This window comes from Rhineura floridana, chromosome 2 (genome assembly GCF_030035675.1).
Source record: "Rhineura floridana isolate rRhiFlo1 chromosome 2, rRhiFlo1.hap2, whole genome shotgun sequence".
Lineage (NCBI taxonomy): Eukaryota > Metazoa > Chordata > Lepidosauria > Squamata > Rhineuridae > Rhineura > Rhineura floridana.
In genome coordinates this window covers 102,390,594-102,411,712 of record NC_084481.1, presented here as the reverse complement: position 1 = coordinate 102,411,712, position 21,119 = coordinate 102,390,594, and the positions used below count along the sequence as shown (strand labels likewise).

The 21,119-nt window shown below is 41.2% G+C and overlaps 1 protein-coding gene across 3 annotated transcripts in view; it reads right to left on the bottom strand.

Annotated features, from left to right (window-relative positions):
• Nucleotides 1-21,119, bottom strand: part of LOC133378262 (bestrophin-1-like) — a 52,030-nt gene that overhangs the window by 15,694 nt on the left and 15,217 nt on the right. For 2 of the 3 annotated variants that reach the window (XM_061613066.1, XM_061613067.1), the window contains exons 2-6: nucleotides 14,349-14,511; nucleotides 10,771-10,865; nucleotides 8,755-8,988; nucleotides 6,243-6,397; nucleotides 3,734-3,811 (exon numbers count right to left, since the gene is read on the bottom strand). In XM_061613066.1, the coding sequence (XP_061469050.1) occupies nucleotides 3,734-3,811; nucleotides 6,243-6,397; nucleotides 8,755-8,988; nucleotides 10,771-10,865; nucleotides 14,349-14,500 (714 nt within the window). In that variant the 5' untranslated portion in view covers nucleotides 14,501-14,511. Of the gene's footprint in view, nucleotides 1-3,733; nucleotides 3,812-6,242; nucleotides 6,398-8,754; nucleotides 8,989-10,770; nucleotides 10,866-14,348; nucleotides 14,512-18,725; nucleotides 18,839-21,119 lie in introns of those variants that run through there. The other variant, XM_061613065.1, reaches the window with a different exon arrangement.

Sequence of the window (21,119 nt, the reverse complement as noted above, 5' to 3'; positions counted from 1 at the left end):
TTGGATGGGGTTGTACTCCCTCTGAAAGAGCAGGTCCATAGTCTGGGGTGCTCCTGGATCCATCTTTGTCGCTAGAGGCCCAGGTGACCTCAATGGCTAGGAGTGCCTTTCACCAGCTTGGCTGGTAAGACAGCTGAAGCCATTTCTGGATAGCCTGTCCACTGTTGTCCATGCATTGGTAACCTCCTGGCTGGATTACTGTAATGCACTCTATGTGGGGCTGCCCTTGAGGATGGTTCAGAAGCTGAAGCTGGTGCAAAATGCGGTGGCGAGACTGCTCACTGGAGCAGGGTATCGCCAACATGTCACCCCACTGCTGAAAGAATTGCACTGGCTGCCCATTTGTTACCGGGCCAAGTTCAAGGTTCTAGTTTTGGTGTACAAAGCCCTATATAGCTTGGGACCAGGATACCTGAAAGACTGTCTTATCCCTTATATACCCAGTCGATCACTGCGCTCTGCAGGTGAAGACCTCCTGGAGATACCATCATCAGGAGGTTCATTCTGCACAACATAGGAGATAGACCTTTAGTGTGGCAGCACCTACCCTGTGGAATTCCCTATCCTTAAATATTAGACAGGCACCATCTCTGTTATCTTTTCGGCGCCTATTGAAGACCTTCCTCTTTCAACAAGCCTTTTAAGTTGAGACCTTATCCCAGTCTGCATCTGTGTTGGAATTGCTTTTTAATATGTTTTTAAACCTTTTTTTTAACGACATGTTTTTAGCCTTTTTGTAAAAGATGTCTTGAAAGCTTTTTTGAAGAAATGTTTTTAAAGATGTTTTGTTTTAATGTATTTTAAAGTCTGTTTTGATGATGTTTTAAAGTGTTTTTGTGCTTTTGTTTGCCACCCTGGGCTCCTGCTGGGAGGAAGGGTGGGATATCAGTAAAATAATAAATAAATAAATAAAATAGTTTGGCTCTAAATTCCTCACAGATTCCTCCAGTCAACAAATATGGAAAACTAAACGATGGCTCATAAACTGGAAGCATTCAATATATATCCCAATTCCCAAGAAAGGGGATCCCAGAGAATGCAGTAATTATCGAACTATTGTCTTAATATCCCATGCAAGTAAAGTAATGCTCAAGATTCTACAACAAAGGCTCTTACCATATATGGAGCGAGAAATGCCAGATGTCCAAGCTGGATTTAGAAAGGAAAGAGGTACAAGAGATCATATCGCAAACATACGTTAGATAATGGAATAGATCAAGGAATTTCAGAAGAAAATCATCCTGTGGTTTATTGATTACAGCAAAGCCTTTGACTGTGTAGATCATGAAAAACTACAGAATGCCTTAAAAGAAATGGGGGTGCCACAGCATCCGATTATCCTGATGCGCAACCTATACTCTGGACAACAGGCTACTGTAAGGACAGAATATGGAGAAACTGATTGGTTCCCAATTGGAAAGAGTGTGAGACGGGTGCATTTTATCACCCTATTTGTTTAATCTATATGCAGAACATATCATACGGAAAGTGGAATTGGACAAAGATGAAGGAGATGTGAAAATTGGAAGGAGAAATATCAATAATTGAAGATATGCAGACGATACCATACTACTAGCAGAAACCAGTAATGATTTGAAATGAATGCTGATGAAATTTAAAGAGGAAAGCACAAAAGCAGGACTACAGCTGAACGTCAAAAAGACTAAAGTAATTACAACAGAAGATTTATGTAACTTTAAAGTTGACAATGAGGACATTGAACTTGTCAAGGATTATCAATACCTTGGCACAGTCATTAACCAAAATGGAGACAATAGTCAAGAAATCATAAGAAGGCTAGGACTGGGGAGGGCAGCTATGAGAACTAGAAAAGGTCCTCAAATGCAAAGATGTATCACTAAACACTAATATCAGGATCATTCAGACTATGGTATTCCCAATCTCTATGTATGGATGTGAAAGTTGGACAGTGAAAAAAGCAGATAAGAGAAAAATCAACTGATTTGAAATGTGTGGAGGAGAGCTTTGCGCATACCATGGACTGCGAAAAAGACAAATAATTGGGTGTTAGAACAAATTAAACCAGACGTATCACTAGACGCTAAAATGATGAAACTGAGGTTATCATACTTTGGACACATCATGAGAAGACAGGATTCACTAGAAAAGACAATAATGCTTGGAAAAACAGAGGGGAATAGAAAAAGAAGAAGGCCAAACAAGAGATGGATTGATTCCAAAAAGGAAGCCACAGACATGAATTTACAAGATCTGAACAGGGTGGTTCACGACAGATGCTGTTGGAGGTCGCAGATTCATAGGGTTGCCATAAGTTGTAGTCGACTTGAAGGCACATAATAACAACAAAGGTTGTGTAAGACATGGGAGGAAGCTGGCACCATAAAGTCTACCCTGAGGCTGCAGTTTGGGCGGTGGTGAGCAGTTAACATGCCTGGTGTCTCATGCAGATAACAGCCTGCCCCTGCATACAGAGTGCAGAAATGGTTCATCCCATGGAATGCTGTGTTGTGTATGCCAGTAGCTGTGAAGCAGTGTCAGTAGGGCTCAGGCAAAAGCAAGATTAAGTGGACGGGAGCAGACTGGTAGGGCAAGTTTAGATATATGCAAGGAGATCATGTGCTCTGAGAAAACAAGGATTCAAAATCCTTAATCGTGAAAATCCCATCTTTGTATGGGGAAATATACGTAAGGAAAAAGTGTGCTTTGCGTTTGACTGCAAGGCATGTGCACCTATTGTGACCTGAATATACAATATCTGGCACACTAGGGTTTTATTTATGGGATTCATAAAATGAAGTGTTACTGTGGGAAGATCATGCAAGGATTTAGGCGGAACCCAGGTATGAAGGGTACAGAGGAGGATCATGCGTGCAGTGTGCACATCTGCAATTGCGTTGGGAACGCTGATATGGAAATTCAAGTGGGAGGGGTTTAAGTATAGGTACATATTTCTACTTGAGGATTTTGTGTGCAATCCAAAAGATCAATTCATAAGAACAATGGATTGCAATCCATAAGAACAATTAGAAGTGCCCTGTTGAATCAGATCTAAAACCTATCCAGTCCAGTACTCTGTTTCCACATTGGCCAATCAGACGCCTATGGAAGCTCACACGAATGGCATGAGGAAATAGCCATCTCCTGCTGCCATTGCCAAGTGACTGGTATTCTGAGGCATGTTGTCTCTGATCCTGGAGGTAGCAATAGCCATCATGACTAGTAGTAGCCATTGACAACCTTGTCCTAGACGAACTTCTCATATCCCCCTTTAAAGCTGTCTACGTTGGTGGCCATTAGTACCTCTCATGGGAGCAAATTCCATAGTTTAACTGTGCACTGTGTGAAGAAATACTTCCTTTTGTTTTTCCTGAAACTCCCACCAACTAGTTTCTTTGAATAACTCCAGGTATTTTAATATTACGAGAGAAGGAGAAAAGAAAATAGTCTCTATTCATGCCCCACCTAACTCACCATTTTTCTAAACTAAAAAGTCCTACATGTTATTACTTTTTTTCACAGGGAAGCTGCTCCAGCACCCTCTTCATTTTGGTATCAAGTTTAATCAGGTTTAAATTGCATTGAAGTCAATGGGAGGTAAGTGAGTTAGCGTGATTTTTAGTGGGACACAGACCAGTGTAACTTTCTCTGGATAGCACCCTTTACCTGATTCAACTTCCCAAGCATTGAGCTTTGATAAGATCATTCCACTTGCAGTCATGGGGGAGGATGTGTACCAAAGTCCAGTTCTTACCTGTGTGTATACCAATGGAATGCTGATCCAATCATACCCATAGAGTCGCCCACACTGACTACGCAAAGTGTTCATTTCCTGTTGGAAGGAGGAGCAAATATTGATAGAGGAATGGAAGATTCACCAGCAGTGCCCCCATTGCCTTTCTTTCTTTATTTGCAAATACTTCTATACTGCTAAAAATTTAATAATATCAAGGTGGTAACAACTTAAAATCATCAGTAAAATCAAATTACAGACAACACAGCAGTGAATCATATTAATAACTCAACTTAACTGGATCAACTCTCAGGAAAAGCCTAGATGAACAAATGTGTTTGAAGCAGATGCCTAAATGCCAGTACTGTGTGTACCTGTCTGCTAGTTACAGGGAGCACATTCCAAAGGGCAGGTGCCACAGCACTAAAACTCCTGTTTTTGTAGACATAAGGGGAATCTTGAGGGAATACAACACTACGAACAGTGTCTGTCCAAGAAACGCAGTGTTCACATCATGAAGTCCTCATCAAAATGCCATCCCACATTTGTCAAGAATAGCTAACTTTGGTCAAGCTAAAATGGTTCAACCAGAGGGAATTCTGGGAGCTGGTTGATCCCTGGGATACTCTGCTGGAGAAGTCCAAGGCTTCAGTGCCAGCCAGGCAATTTACAAATGTCAAGGAGATGCAACTGATCCTTACCTGTTACCTCTTATCTGCTTCCTGAGATCTAAATCAGGGAGAAAGGGTATTGCAGACCAGGACCACTGGGTGGGACTGTCTAGCCCCCCTTATATTCAAAGAAGGTGATCACAGAAGGAGCACCTAGGGTGGCTAATTAACCCCCCTCCCTGTTGCCAGCAAAACTCCATAAAAAATGAAGGGTGATCCTTCAGTTGTTTGTTCCCATTCTTGTTCCCGTCATCTAATTCCAACTATGCAGACCTGCCTGACGATGCTGTTTGGGAACCAAGAGTTACTGAAGTAAGTGACCTAGCAAGGTTAGGCAGAGGTTTGTTATTTTCTTTGTTTGAATCTCTCACCATTGTTATGCCTAAGTATCTCTTGTAGCCCAGCTTAGAGCAATTAGCTTTTAAGGAAACAGATGCTGTTCTCTTTTTGTCTGTACCTTTCTTTTCTTTTAAATAAACTATCCTTTATATTGGAGAGCCAGTATGGTGTAGTGGTTAGAGTGTTGGACTACGGGTTCGAATCCCCACACAGCCATGAAGCTCACTGGGTGACCTTGGGCTGCCTCTCAGCCTCAGAGGAAGGCAATGGTAAACCCCCTCTGAATACTGCTCACCATGAAAACCCTATTCATAGGGTCACCATAAGTCGGAATCAACTTGAAGGCAGTCCATTTCCATTTTTCCATCCTTTATATTAATGGTGTGTATTGCTTGGGACTAACGACTCTAAAATTCAGTCCTTGATCGCTACTGACTACTGTGGATTAGGGTGGATCAATGCCCTAGAGCAGAAGGTGTAACAATAGGTCTGCACTAGGATATCAGTTAGGGCTCTGAGGTCCCCTTAGAGTAGGAATCTAAGAAAAGGGGTGGTGGCAGTTTCTACTGTAAACCTAATCCTGAAGGAGGGAGAGTTTGCCTGGGAAGCAGTGACCCAAAGGAATTGGGACTGTTCTCAGAAGCAAAGAACACCCTTGGGGTGCTGAGGTGAAAGGACCCCAGGAGGGCAATTTTTGACAACATTATTTCCCCATTTAATCCAGTTTTATCGTTTCCATGGAAAACCCAATAAACTAAAAAAAAACATGACAGAAATGGTAAACCCAGATTAAATTGGGAGGGTGGAATAGGTTACTGTTCTGATGAGGATGGCGTCGTCTGGATGCTGTGAAAAATCTACACTCATGAGTAGTGCTGAGTCCACAGTCAACTGCCATGAAGAGGCCCCCAATGAGCCAGTTCTCACCTCTTTCTCCCATCCTCACCCACTCTGCAAGGGGTTCCTCCTTGCGGTCCTTGAAGCACGTCACAGACTCCCATGCTCCTGCTTTATCCTTTTTCCCTTGATCTGCCTGTCCTCAACCCGATACAAAAGTGAGCATTGCCAATTTTGATATTGCTTTGTTATTGTGTCACTGGGGAGATGAAAGACGTTTTTAAAATCTGGAACTGTGGATGTCCACTAAGATAGCATCTGAGAATGCCTCTATCCAGGCTTCTTTCCCTACCCATCAGTGCTCCATCAATGGAACTTCAAACTTATCCTTTTGCTTCCTGGAGTAACACTGAAATTCAAGTCCTGACCCTCTTCTCACAATGGTTTTATCAATCATTCTTCATCTTTCCTTTACTTATTTGATGTTATTGGCTTTCAGTCTACAGCTAGAATGAAAAGAACCACAATCACCTATCTCTTTAGGTCTGCAGGTCCTTGCATCCCAGTGGTCTGTCTGGTTGTAAGCTTCCCATTATCATCTCCCATCCCTGATGACTTTGCAGCAATTATTGTGCCTCTACTCCTACCTATAGAGAAACCAGAGCTGCATACCCTGAACTCACATTCAAGATGCCTTGGAGGAGCACGCTGTCATGGATCCGTCCATCATTACGTGCCTTCACTGCCAGGTTGGAAAACCACACACAGGGAATCCAGAACTTGTTATGGGATGAGTTCACACTGTCAAACTTTTTGTGTTCTTCGGGAGTCATCAGGCCTACGCAGAAGATAGGATATAGAAGAGAAGAACAGTTTACAGGGATCCAGGGCATATTCTGGAGAAGAAATCAACCTGTTAGTCTTAAAAACAAGTTTTGAGGCCTCAAAATACTGAAGTCTGAGTTGTGGATCTGAAATTCCTGAATCTGTAAAGCCGCATTAATGGAAGAAATGTAGCCACTACAACTAAATTAGAAATAGATGCTTACTCTTGGAAATGAAGGGGGACATAGGGAGAGCACTGACTTGAATGAACCCATTTTTTCATGTGTATGGAATGCTACAAGTAAGTGCAGGAATAGTGATCTTAGGACACAGAAAGCAAATTACTGCTTCTAACTCAGTGTACACTATATTGTACCCTATTAGCCTCAGAAAAATGGAAGCTGACTGCTTTAGTTATGCAAATCATGTATATTTACATATATTTGCTGATCTTGCATAATTTATTCTACTTCTGCTGGCATAGTATACTGAAACACCACTTTGTCCTCCTTATTCCCTCTCCCTTTTGAGATTTCACCAGGTGTTGCCCATATACTTTAAAGTTTAAAGCCTGGCTTTGCCACTATAAAGGCGAGAAATCCAAGTTTTTGAAGATGCAGATGTCTCTGCCTGCCTACTACTAGCTCCTGCTCCTACAAAGAGTTGTGGAAAACACTGTCTGGTTCACAGACTCCTCCTCAACCAGCATGAAACGTGGAATAGTGGGAATTCATACCTGGGAAGCTGGTCTCCTTGTAGAGTGCAATGTTGAACAAACCTTTTCTAATGGCTTAAAATCATTTTAGATATAGGTCTAGAATTGGATTTGATTGCTTAGTTGCTGATAATGGCAAAGAATACTGTCAGATCTCTCTTTTGTCAGCTCCTGCTAATCTTTATTTATCACACTGTCGCCCACCATGGAAACTTCCAGCATTAAAAAAACCCCACAGTTTCATAATTACTGTAATTTAAATCGGGGTGAGGAACTGGATCTGGTTGGCAGGCCAAGTTTTTATCTCCCCCCACCTTCCTTGGGCCAACTTGGACAGGTGGGTGGCACCACCCACCTGTCAATCACCTGATGTGATAATGGTGCCAGGTGACTGACACCTGTTAACGTTCAAAGGAGATTGTTATAACCACTGATCAGCTGGTTTAAATTTTAAACAGAAATGCAATACATCTTATCATAGTCAGGAAGACTGTGTCTAGGTGATCTGTATGCCTCCTAAGTCTGACACTTGGGCAGTAACTGTAGGTGAGCAAACTTCAACCCCCACTCAGTCTCCCTTCTTATGGTTCTCTAAAAGTGGGCTTGCATCAACAACCTTCCAAGTAGATGACACCTTCATATAGAGGACTGTCCTCTGCAAACCCTAGTGCAATCCTATGCATGTTTATTCAGAAGCAAGTTCTAATGAATTCTGTGGGACTTACTTCCAGGTAAAGGTGATGAGGATTGTAGCCTTAATTTATTAATTTTTTAAAAAATCTGCTATTTTCTTTCATATAGTGTCTATAAATACTGTCATTTTTATTGTTCTAGGCTGCAATCTTGCACCCACTTACTTGGGAGTAAGCCCCACTGAACTCAATAGAATTTATGCTGAGTAGGCATGTATAATGTTAGTGTTCTTTATTGTTTTGGTTGTATTAATTTTTTTTAAAGTATAGTCTTTATATGCTATCCTGCAATGTAAACATTCACAGAGTGGCTCATTTTGACAGTAAAAGTAAAAATAAATAGCACTATAAACAATACAAATTCAAAAAGTGTCTCCACCTATGTTCAACTGGTATATTTGTAAATAAACACAAACATTACAAAATAGCATATGCCTCCAGTGACCTTCTTCCAAAGAAAACCAAACCTGGATATGTGCTACATCCCTGGAACCTCTAACCACTCAGAGAGATGGGGAGAGCTAGTTAACAGTACCTTCAAAAAGGATCCCATAACAATTTTAACTTGCCCAGTCGGTTGAACCCTTAAGATATCATAGACTGAAGACATCATAGATTGAGAGCCAGTGTAGTGTCATTCTAGGAGTGGGGAGACCCAAGTTCAAATTCCCACTCAGTCATAAAGCTCACACTGGGTGACCTTGGACCAGTCACTCTCTCCCATTCTAACCTACCTCACATAGTTGTTGCCTGGATAAAAAGTGATGGGGACAACCATGTACACTGTGTTGATTTCCTTGGAGGAAAGGCAGGATATAAATGTAATTAACAAGCAAGATTGCCCTCCCCAACCCCTTTTGGCATCTCAATAAATTGTCAGGGTCCTCGCAGATGTGACACTGAGGATTGCACCCACTTTAAACACATTTTGTCTTAGCTGGTTATCACTGTGATAGATTGTACCTGCTGTCACAATATGTTCTATGCTGGGAAATCTCTTGAAGACTGCAGTGCTGACAGAGCGCAAAATCAGCACGCTCAACAGATTGATGTAGCGCATCAGAGTGCGCCGCAGAAGGCGCCCATACTCATCTTTTCCATCCACACTACTTGAGACCAGGTTCATAATACGGTCGGGCCATGGGATGCTCTCATACTGTCCCCACCAGCGAGATACCACTAAGGTAACATAAAAGCCTAGAGTGGAAATGACCAGATGGTTAGTGATGGTGATGATGAAGCCCAAAAGAAGAGGGATGTTTGTTATCTGCAATAATGTATCCAGCCCATATTTATTTGAGCAGAATTTGACAGAGATGGTAGAAGAAAGGAGGCAGTAATGAAGGAACACACACACAAGTGCACACGAACACACAGAGTACAACCCCAGCCACCAAAACTCTGATCAACAAACCTTTTTGTTTCTGAGCTTTCAGAAGACTCCACCTGCACTTTTTCAAATTTTTGTCTGTTATAAAACTGAAGGAAGATGAAATTCTTTGGAAACCAACTTGTTTGCTTGACTCTGGATGGCTCATATGCTCAGCACCCTGGCTATAGTGGCTGAGCTTGAGATATTGCAGTATCTGCAGCTGATACTGTGGAAGAGATTCCTTGGCCCTGCCCTTCTCTCCTTTAGAATGCCCTGTCAGAATAGGCACTACATTGTTCCTCATAGTCTTCTGAACCTGGAGTAGGGAGGTTGCTTTGACCAAGCCTAACATTAAACTGTCAGTGAGAATGTCAAAAGGCCACTTGGGGGAGCATTCATCCTGTCTCTCAGCTGAGGCATCTTTATGGAAACTTCCTTCTGGTGAATTTTAAGGGAAGTGGCATCGGACAATTACAGTGCTTTGGACCTTTTTTGATTGTGGGAAGGTAAAAATATTAGTGGTAAATAAGGAACTTTTGCAAAGGTGCCTGGCACTGAACTTCAGCAACAGAAAGGAGATTGACAAATCTTTGTTGTTGTTGTTATATAATATTGTAAACTACCCTTCATTAAAAGATATCAGGATGGGGAACAATAGCTACAATAATGATAACAACAACAGCAACAACAACACAGAATCAAAAGGCAGTAATGATATGGTAGGATAAACTGACCAATTTATAATACACACACTGCTATTATTATTATTATTATTATTATTATTATTATTATTATTATTATTATTATTATTATTATTATTATTATTAACAACAACAATAAAAGCAGGCAAACTGCAACAACAACAACAAACAACAACAACAATAATAATATAGTTTGCCTGTCTTTTGCTTCCTCAAGTTCTTATTTTTTAATGGAATAGTCAACCATATCTCATTTCTGGTGAAACTGATGTAACTTGAGTCCACAGTAGAGGGTGGGCTACAAATAGGGCTAACCCTATTACTAGGCAGAGTAAAGCAGCCTCTTCAGATTGTTATCTGATTTTGGGGCTTCATTAAAGGGCAGTAAATAATCAGTTATTTAATTTATTCCTCTTTATCCCCCCCAAGTGACTATTAAACAGAGATTAGTTTTTGTTGTTGTTGCTTGGCTGTTCTAATGTGAATAAAAGAATGCTGAAGACGCAAAGGTGGCAGTTACAGCACAGGAAGGAATATTCAGAAGTGTTGCATTTGCAGTAGGTGAGCCATATCAGATCTTTTCCTCCAGGCTGAGGCCATGTCATGTTAAGGTGTCAGGTCTATACATCCAGAGGTTTTCTCTTGTTTCCAATGTTCTTGGATCAGATGGCATCTCTGTTGCTATAACTGATAAATCAGAGATGCTGTAATTCTCTGATCTGAAGTACTTTGCAACTAATTGTTCCACGTATACATAAAGATGTGAGGGAAGAGAAACCATATTGGGTTTTCTGCCTCAAGCACCAAAATACTTTTGGCTGGCCCAGGCTACATAAGTAATAAATAAATAAATAAATAAATATGACACCATTCACACCATTCTTTCCCCATTTCTGCATTCCTTACCTAATACAAAGGACACAGGGATCAGTTCGGCATACCGATTGCAATACAGAGACAGTTTCTCAAACATCAGCCGTTGGCTCTCATTCAGAATCAACCTGTAATAGAAACATAGGGTCATTCCTAGTTTCAAAACTGCAAAGGGGATTTCTCATTCATGGGAACTGAGAAAACTCTAATTGCTCTGAGGTTGATTCAGGGCGGGGGTGGGTGGGAAGACCATCCTGCACAATCAGGTGTTCTTGTTGCTATTTGAACAATACAACTAATGCACATTTGTTTTCATTTCTCGTTTGTAGTGAGATCTCTTCACTGAATGTAGCAATGTAATACTTTAGTTATGAAAATATCACTTTTTTCTGACCACTCAAAACACAGTATTTTATATCTAGGTAAAATGGAATATTTAGATTAAAATTTTCTTTGAGGCTGTGTGCTTCCTTATTGCACCACTCCAGTACAAGATTACAGGCGGCAGTTTTGGTATTTTGGATTACGGAAGAGGCCTCCATCTTTCATCCTCTTGCAATTGTGGAAACATGGCTGGGTGCGCAGGGTGGTCACTTATGCGTTACCAAAAAAGAGAACAAAAAAGGATAAGGATATGCATATAATTTGTATATACTAATTCACACGCATGGATGCAAATTTAGGAACATAATTGAAATAGAAAAGCAATCAATCTCATCATAGTGGGAAAGACTGTGACCAGTTGACTGGTGTGCCTGCTTGCTCAGTCTGCCATCCAGGTACTAACCATTGATGGACAATTTCAAGCCACCCCTCTTCTTTCTTATGGTTCTTTATGTTTAAATTGGACTTAGACCTCATACTCCTTCAACTAAAGTGGGATGGGGAAACTTTTTCAGCCCAAGTGCCACATTCCCTTTTAGAGGAAAAAATAGGCAACACATGTAAATTTTATCTTTGTGCAGTAGTAGGGTTGCCAGGTCAGAAGCATTGCAAACCCTGAGCTTTCAGGGGTGGGTCATAGTGATGTCACGGGGACAGGGCCTAGTGATGTCAGAGGGGTGGGCCCTAGTGATATCATTAAGCATGATACATTAAGCACTACAGTTGCTTGGGGCATACAATTCAAACAAAAACATTTCTCAGATTGGAAATTAAGATAGAAAGCAAAATGAGGGTATTTCCAGGTCTAGCTGAAGTGATGGGATCATTCCTTCTCACCTGTTTAGGGAGCCTGGGTAGGGAACATTTAATCTAGCCTACTTGCTTTCGGCAAGAAGGGTTTAAGTGCCCTCAGTCCAGTCCAGTCACCAGAAGGCCATTGTAGGAAGAAAGGAGCCTAGTGTTGTGGAGATGTTAGATGGGAGCACTCGGAAGTAAAGATGGATAGACTAAGGATTTACTTCTGAGTAGATATGGTTTGGATTGTGATGTTGGTACTGCTTCACTAGGGATTATCTGCAAAGATATCGATCTTCAAGCAGGGTTGGCAACCCCCTGCCTAGAGTGTCCACTATTGGGCAAGAAACACACAGCAACCAACAAGGTGCATCATCAATTAGTTTAAGGGGGTTGAGCTGAGTGCATGGCACTACTGTTGTTGCTTCTATGGATGTAAGCGAGTGAGGTTAAAGGTAAATGAAAAGCAACCAGGAAAAGAAAAACAAAAGACAGTGATGATTTCCTAAATGCAATACCATACCAACCACAAGAAGATTCCTATGAATAAGGCAGAAAACTCAGCATCCCACAACCAGTCAAGATTCCTATCCAAAAACCAAAATTAAAAAGAAATCCTGGCAGCCAGGCAGCCAAGGTCACAGAAATCCCCATGCAGCACAGCCTGACCCAGGAGCTGCAATTAGTGCAGAATGTTGCGGCATGATTGCTGACATGAGTGAGACCCTATCAGCACATAATATCTCTGCTCTGAAACCTGCACTGGTTGCTGATTTGCTACCAGGCCAAGTTCAAGGTGTGCTTTCCATGTTATAGGTGCCACATAGTATTTTGTTCTGCTCCTGTAAGACATCAATCCTTTAGCATGGCAGTACCTACACTTTGGAGCTCTCTACCTATTGACATTAGGCAGACACCTTCATTATACTCTTCTCGGCACCTTCTAAAAACATTTTTGTTTTGTAGAAGCTACTATGTTTTACATCTATTTTTAACTCGGTTTTATTGTTATGAATATTTTTAAATATCTGTCTTTAACTGTTTTTGCCAATAATTTAATTGTTTTAATTCTTTCTATAAACCACTTTGAGGTCTTTTACAATAAAGCAGTATATAAATGTTGTAAATAACATACATAAATAAATGTTGGAGTCACTGTGGCCCTTGGGTCTTTTTCCACTTTTGACTCACTCAGAGACCCAGAGAGGATGCCAAAAATCTGGAGTCTCCAGGTAAAAACCGAAGACCTGGTAACCCTATGCAATAGTCTCGTTTCTACACCTACCTCTCTCTATTATTATTATTATTATTATTATTATTATTATTATTATTATTATTATTATTATTATTGTCTTTATTTATACCCCGCCATCCTTCCAAAACTGGAACTTGTGGCGGCTTCCAGATAAAAACACATATAATTAAAACATACAGTCTAGATTAAAATAAAATTAAACTAATTCCAATATTAAAACCATTCATACTTATAGCTAAAAGAGAATCAAAAAACCAGTTTAAAAATGGAGGAATTAGGGATTAGCAATGCAGTTCCCGTCAAGCCCTATCTTTAGCAGCCGTCAATATCAAAGGCTTGTTGGAATAGAAAGGTCTATCCTCCATCTAGGTCTTATCCGAGTTCAAGGGCACATGGCTGCTAGGCAAAAACATTTGGGGTAAAAAGAATGGCCAGTAAGGGTGTGGCCTAGGGAGAATTTTGAGGGCCTGAGGACTAAAGTTTAACTGGTTCCTGTTCATATTTTTGGAAGTTTGGAGAGAGAAGGAGGGAAACATTATTTACTTAAAACTACCTCCTGCCTTTCCAAAGAATGGATTTATTTATTTATTTATTTATTGTATTTTTATACCGCCCCATAGCCAAAGCTCTCTGAGTGGTTTACAGTAACTAAAAACATTAAAAACAAATATACAAATTTAAAAACACATCTTTTAAAAAACAATTTAAAACACAATTTAAAACAATTTAAAACACATGCTAAAATGCCTGGAAGAAGAGGAATTCAAAATTAAAGATGACATCTACTGTGATTATTTGACAATTAGTTTGCTAGGATTCGTTAAGCTATGCTATTTTTCTTGTTAAATGTGTGTGGGAGCAGAAAGGGTAAGTGGGAAGCATTTCTGAAGGATCACTGCTGTTGCCCTCCTCTCCTGAGTGATTCATGGATGGAATGCAGATCTAGTAGTCAGATTAAAAGGCGAGAGGGCAGGATTCGAAGTACAAATGCCCCTTTCTCCCTCCCTCAGAAGCAAGATTAGCAAGACCTTTCCATCAGCTACATGTGAATGAAATACTGTGCTATCATCAACCTGTGGCCACTTGCAGAAGTCTTGTGCTTGTGGTGCACACCAGTGATTATGCAGAAAGCCCCCCCAAAAAACTACCAGGCTTTAGAAGAACTGTTGATGCTCACCTGTAAATGAGGCTGATGCTGAAGTAGAAAGAGATGAAGATTAAGAACTCGCAATAGAGGAGTTTGTAGATGCTCCCTTTCCATCGGAGCAGGAGCTGTGAGAAGGTGCCCAGTCGTGCATCAGCTACACGGTACGTGTATGTCACTGTCATCACAAGGCCCGCTAGAAACAAAGAGCAGCATGATGAGGATTAAGGCCCTCTTGGGGAGAGGGAAGTCCTGTAGAAAGGCAAAACCAGACTTGTCATGGGACACTTGGTAAATGGGACAACCTGGGCAAAACTGTAAGCAATTTCAACTTGTGTGTGTGTGGCTGGCAACACATTAGTTGCCAGAGCAAAGCGTTTCCTTTAGCCGCACCAGGAGGGGGAACGGGTTGATCTGCAGATGAGCTGGGAAATCTCTTTGAAGCTAAATTTTTAAAAAAATGCACTTGAGCTGATCCCACCAGGTTTTACAGTAAAATGGGTCAGGATTTGACTAGCATCATGTGCCTCCATCTTCAGAAAAGAGTGGTGGAGATGCACTGGAACCAGCAGAACAGTGAGTGTGTTTCTACCCTGTGTATGGGGGAGAAGGTAGCCCCAAGGAGTGCATCTCAAACTGGCTCAAAAATGCTGATTTAGGGTCACTCCAAGCTCAATTCTTTCCTTACATATTGAGTACTGTGATAGAAGTGTATTGCTAGAAGTGTATAGATTATTGCATATGTAAATCTGCAGAATAAATGTATGTTCCATCATTATACATGATGAGCTACATTTGTTACATGCTTTTTCTTACATAGAGATACCATCTATGTAAAAGTGTTGTGTTGGAAGGGACCTCAGTGGATGTCTCTTTCGTGTCACAACACAGTCTGTTCCAGAAAGTGAGGAAGTCACATTATATGAGATAAAGATCTACAAGGCATTTTGGGGCAATCACAACCAAACCCTTTAACTCATCTCAAAACAGGATGAATTCCACCCCTGCAGAAATTCAGAACTGCTATTATTGTGGATGGAAAATGCAAACATTAAAAAAAGAGTTCCAAAAATTTTGTTTACAGACAAGAGTAGGGTGGTGGCCACTTTCATAGTGCTAAAAATGAGGAAATGAATCACCAAAAAAGAAGAAAAAAGATAACACAAATTTGCATAACTGTTGCATATGCTTATTTATATGAATAGATGTAAATTTAGAAATGAGTCGCATCCAATGCTGCACAAGCAGAATTCTGTATGGGGCTTCCCTTTACTCTCCTTTCCCTGTGCCCCCATCTGCGCCTGAGGGTCCCCCAACCCTCTGAGGGGGGGCTGCAAAGGAGAGGAGAGGGAAGTTCTGTTGGGCAAGGAGAACAACAGTGTCAGATACAACCCAATTGCTACAAATTGCAAAGAAATAGAATATGTCTCCCCATGGTGGAGAAGACAGGACCAGAAGGTGTGTATGCCTGCTTGGTCCGCTGTCCAGGTGCTAATTATTGATGGGCACCTTCAAGCCCCCTTCTTAGGGTTCTTTATCTTTAAACTGGACTTGGACTGGTAGCAATGCAAATAAAGCATGTCTTCCAACAGAGGACTGTCTTCTGAGTGACACCTTCCAACGGAAAAGTGTCCTCCTGAGGCAGGGAGGGGGTTTAAGAAAAATAATGGAGTGACGTGTAAGAATCAAGTAACATTTGAAAAGAGAAGAAGGAAATTGGGGAAAGTCTAAAGGAGAGAAAAACTGGAGCATGGGAAAAGGAAAGGCGAGATGTAAGGAAACCGGGTTCACTAAGCAGCACTACTCTGGTTTGGACTGCTGCCCAGGAGATAGTTTACACGTTAAAGGCAGAGCTTGGAAAAGTTACTTTTTTGAACTATAACTCCCATCAGCCCAATCCAGTGGCCATGCTGGCTGGGGCTGATGGGAGTTGTAGTTCAAAAAAGTAACTTTTCCAAGCTCTGGTTAAAGGGAACATTAAAGCATGTTGATCCTCAGAAGGGCCTTTCCCACACTGACCCCAAACCATCAATAACAACATTTGGTTTGAGCTGCCGTGTTTGGATGAAGCTGAGTGGGAGGGGTGATGGAGTAGCAGGGTGCAGAAGTCAGGTATGGGAAAAGGTGGGAGAGATTTTCTGCATCTTTTGTCCAGGCATCACAGAGTTTTGTCCAAGGAGAAAGCATTAAGGTAGAAACACAATGGAATGCTATCTATGGAACATTTTTGTTCCTGATCATGTAGGTTTAACAGTATCTCGACGAGGTGGATTTCCTGGCCCAGCCATATCATTGTCTGGAGTTGCTCAACATGATGGATGAGCCTTTCACCAAGATCCCAGTGTTTATATAATTGTGTTTCTAGCAAGTGTTTGTCAGGGGCCGCTTGAAGTTATTCCAATGTGTAATGCCAAATACACAACACAAAAATGCTGTATGGCAGTCAGTCAGTCAGTGAAGAATGACTCAGGCCCCAAATAAGCATGTTGTCTGCTGAATTGTCCTTCTCTCACACACACACACACTCCCCCAAGTGATTCTTGTGCATCTGATGGTATTGGTAGCATGAAAGTGCCAATCTAGACTAGGGCTGCCATTTGGTAATGTTGCAACTAGATTTTTTTTAATTGACCTCAGTGCTAGCAATGCTAATCAACAGGAAATTTTAAAAATTGTATAATTAGAATATGGACATAAACAACGCCCCTTCACTTCTAGACGGGTGGTAAACATACCAATCAAATAATTTTAATCTACTGTATGCTAATTTCACAATTGAAAACTATCTGTATTCCCATTAGGGTTGCCTCCAAGAGGTCTTCTGTATTGTTAAAAGTTGTGCAGGGGGAAGGGAAAATTCCACCTTGTGGTTTTTCCCATTACAGTGTTGCAAGAACTCCTGCACTTGGCTGCCTTTCTCTTCTCCTAAAGGTACAGGATCAGTCTCAGGCCCTGAATCCGGCAACCCTAATTCCCATCTGTATTCATTCTCCTTGCTTCTTCTGTGCTTCTGTGCTTCTTCTACATTAAAAAATGTAAATGTACTGCCTTCAAGTTGATTCCGACATATGGCGACCCTATGAATAGGGTTTTCATGAGGCTGAGAGACAGTGACAGGCCCAACGTCACCCAGTGAGCTTCGTTAGCCCTTCATTCTACAGTAGCCCTTTGGATAAACAGTCCACATCAGTTCTCATGAAGGCCACACATGGGTTTTGGGGAAAAGGTTGCACATAAAAGCAAAGTATTAGCATTGATTCAGCTGTAGTCACAGGCAAGGTGTCATGCATAGTAGTGGTGGGTCTCACCGATTCCAATGCTCATCCTCATTAGAAAGACTGAAAGCCTGGTCTTAAAAGGCAGGGCTGCCAATGTGATGTGATCCAAATGTTTTGGACTTCAATTACCATCCACCACAGCCAGTCTGGCCAATTGACAGGAATGATGAGAATTGTAGTCCATAAGATCTAGAGGGCACCACGTTGACTACCCCTAGTGTAAGGAGATATCTGTAGATGCAGAAAGTAGATTTAGAGTAGGCAATGGATTCAGAGCCAGTCACACGTCTTCCGGTTTACAAATTACTTATGCGCTGATTTCAGTATAAGGGAAATGATTTGCTTTTCAAAATGATTGGCAATTTGTTTCTGAGGAGATGTTGCAGGCCTCACAATTGCAGGCAGCTGTGCATAAAAACCTGTGTCCCTCACTATACCTTGGGCATATGCAGAAACCAAATCATAATAAGGAATACAGTAAGAGGAACTGCACTGCTGTTTGATCTGGAAAGCACCTTCTACAGTACACCTGCTCTCTCACTGTGGCACGCTGTGGCCTGGTGTGCCTGTGTGGAGTCTGTGGCGGAGCCTGCCTTTTGGCTGAGGCAGAGACTTTGTTATGGGGTGCCCTAAGGGGTCTGAGCCCCAGGTCTTTTGTAGCAGGACCCAGATCTCCTGCCCTTTCTCTTTTTAAAAACATTTTAAAAACTTTTTTTTAAAGTATGTGTGTATGAACTTTCCTAACAGGGCAACTGGACATGCTGTAAAACTTATTGCTGATGAGACCCTAGCCATCTACCATCTTAATTTCCCAGAGGCATCTTTACATATAAATTAGCATATGCCAATTTTAAGCACATTTGTTTCAGGGCCTGTAACCCAACTCCTTTAAGTACCTAGCATCACTCCTAGTGGGGAGGGGTTGGACTGCATGGTATGCTAGCAATTTCTAACTCTTAGATCCTTTGCACAGTGATTTACATCCTAGATAACCAGGAGCATATTTTCACGAAGAAAGGTGATGTCTAATGGCTGCATTCTTAGAACATACTCGGAACTGCAATAACAACAGGATTTAGGATTTCATCACAATTAAAAGTCTGAAATAGAAACTTCACCATTGTCTACATACCATCCAAGTTGTCAAATCAATATATTTTTCAGCAAGTACACTATTTACTTGGAAGAATTCCCATTCACATCAGCTGGATTTAGTACTTTCAAGTAAGTACTAAAGATGGGTCCCTCCCGTCCCCGGTCAGAAATGATGTTAATAGTAACACCTGGAGATATTCCCAAGATCATTGTCCTGGTTGCTGGTCAGACCATCTTCTACTGAACTGATGACATTTTAAAAGCAAGCATTCACAAATAATTATCCTGAACTGATGTCACACTTTCCTAAAGCCAAAGAAATGCCATCAAAAGTGATCAGACATTTTGGGCAGCTTGAGCCACTTCCTCCTTGTTGCATTAAACAATAAATTGTTGAAATGTGTGGTTGAAACCCATGCAGGCATACAGAACTGGGTAATAATGCTGGGTTCCTCTCCTTTTATTCTGTAGCATGCACCTTGGCTTACTTGCATGAGCTCTCTGGAGCTGGACACAACTTGGTGTGTCTGCCCTGTTCATTTCTGAATACTCTCCCATCTGCACCATACATTTAAAGCAGTATCACTCCACTATAAACAGTCATGGCTTCCCCAAAGAGTCCTGGGAACGGTGGTTTGTTAAGGGTGCTGAGAGTTGTTAGGAGACCCCTATTCCCCAAACAGAGCTACCATTCCCAGAGTTCCCTGGGAAGAGGGATTGACTGTTAAACCACTTAGGGAACTCTAGCAGTGTGAGGGGAAAAGGAGTCTCCTAACAACTCTCAGTGGTGTTAACAAACTACAGCCCCCCAGATTCTTTGGGGGAAGCCATAGCTGTTTAAAGTGGTATAATACAGTGCAGATGGGTCTGTCTCAAAATGTGTTGTGTGGATTATTCTGTTCTATCTGCCCTACAGCTTTAAAGGGAATGTGTCAGTCTTATTCCAGGCAGAGTCACTGCAGGGAAATAAAAAAATCTGTAGGTCCTACACTGTAGGAGGTTTGTTGTGAGTTTTTGTGGGGTGGTGGGTGTAAATAACAGATTAACAATTCACATGTGTTTTTTCCTCCCTTAAGTCACCTGCATAGCCTGAACTTGTGTCAGAATCTTTCTTTCTTTCATCATAACCACTGTCCGTGTCAACAACTTCTGTTTCTTTCTATACTGTTTCTATAAGTCTCTGAATGAATCAGGGACTGTAGCTTAATATTTCAACAATTCCACAAGCATGGAATAGGTATAGGAAATGATTGCATACACACACTGGTCATTTAAGGACCACTTGAAGATATTACTGGATTGTGCGTGTGGAAACTTCTTTCATGCCTCCACCGCACCCAGGTAGAAGTTTTCTCATGCAACTCAAATGCGGAATGCATCTTTACCAAACATGGAAAACTCCAAGTCTTGCTTGTGTAAATAATGCCCATGAATTCTTCTGCAGTATATATAAAGTTCGGTGCCTTATAATCTAGAAAGTTTTTGTGCTATTTTGCTTACTGCAGGAGGAAACTGGAAGGTTAACAATGCCAGATCAATTTTTTAGAAGCAGAGGGGAGAGTGTACTACAAAGCTATAGTGCCTCCTCTATGGAATCTGGTGGAGCTAAAGAGCATCTTCTATATTATATGATGGCAGGGTGCTTTGAATTAGGTGCCAGGCTCTCATTTGCTAGAGGAATTTAAGCAAAACCTGGATGGCCAATCATCAGAGATGCCGTAGCAGCAGTTTTTCTACATCAGTAGGAAGTTGGACTAGATGATCTTTCAAGTACCTTCTAATTCTATGATTCTATATAAGGACATCCTTTAACTGCACCTGGAATACTGGGACCTAGGAATGAAGAAAATCCCTTACTCCTCCTTTGTGAAGACTTTGTGTAGCCCAACACACAAAGACACACCTCTGAATTACAAGATGTTCACAATAGCAAAAGAAAAAAGAAAGAAAAAACTCCAGTCTGCAAATAAATAAATCTTCTGATATCATACAGTTGTATTGATATTCTTTGTTTACCCCAGCTAAACTTCTACCTGGTACTCAGCAGTTAAGGCTTTTCTGGTTCTGAAGCTGATAAATGTAATGATTGACAGATGCTAAACAGCCCTGTAAACTCATTAACAGGCTGCTAAGCAATCTGGTATACAACATAAAAATAAGGAAGGACCATATCAAAAGTCACGTAGCATGGAAAAGCTACCTTTTAACACACTTTAAACATCTTTTGCCCTCAGCATTAAACTGGCTAAGGCGGCCATCCTATGCACACTTACTTTGGAGTAAGTCCCATTGAACTCAATGGGACTTGCAGCTGAGTAAACATGCAAAGGCTTAGGAAATGTGGTTCAAGGTTAATTTTCCTACTCTTTTTCAATTTATGGATTGTTCTGCAGGGAAGGGTACTTGTAATCTACCTGGAATAATTGTATGG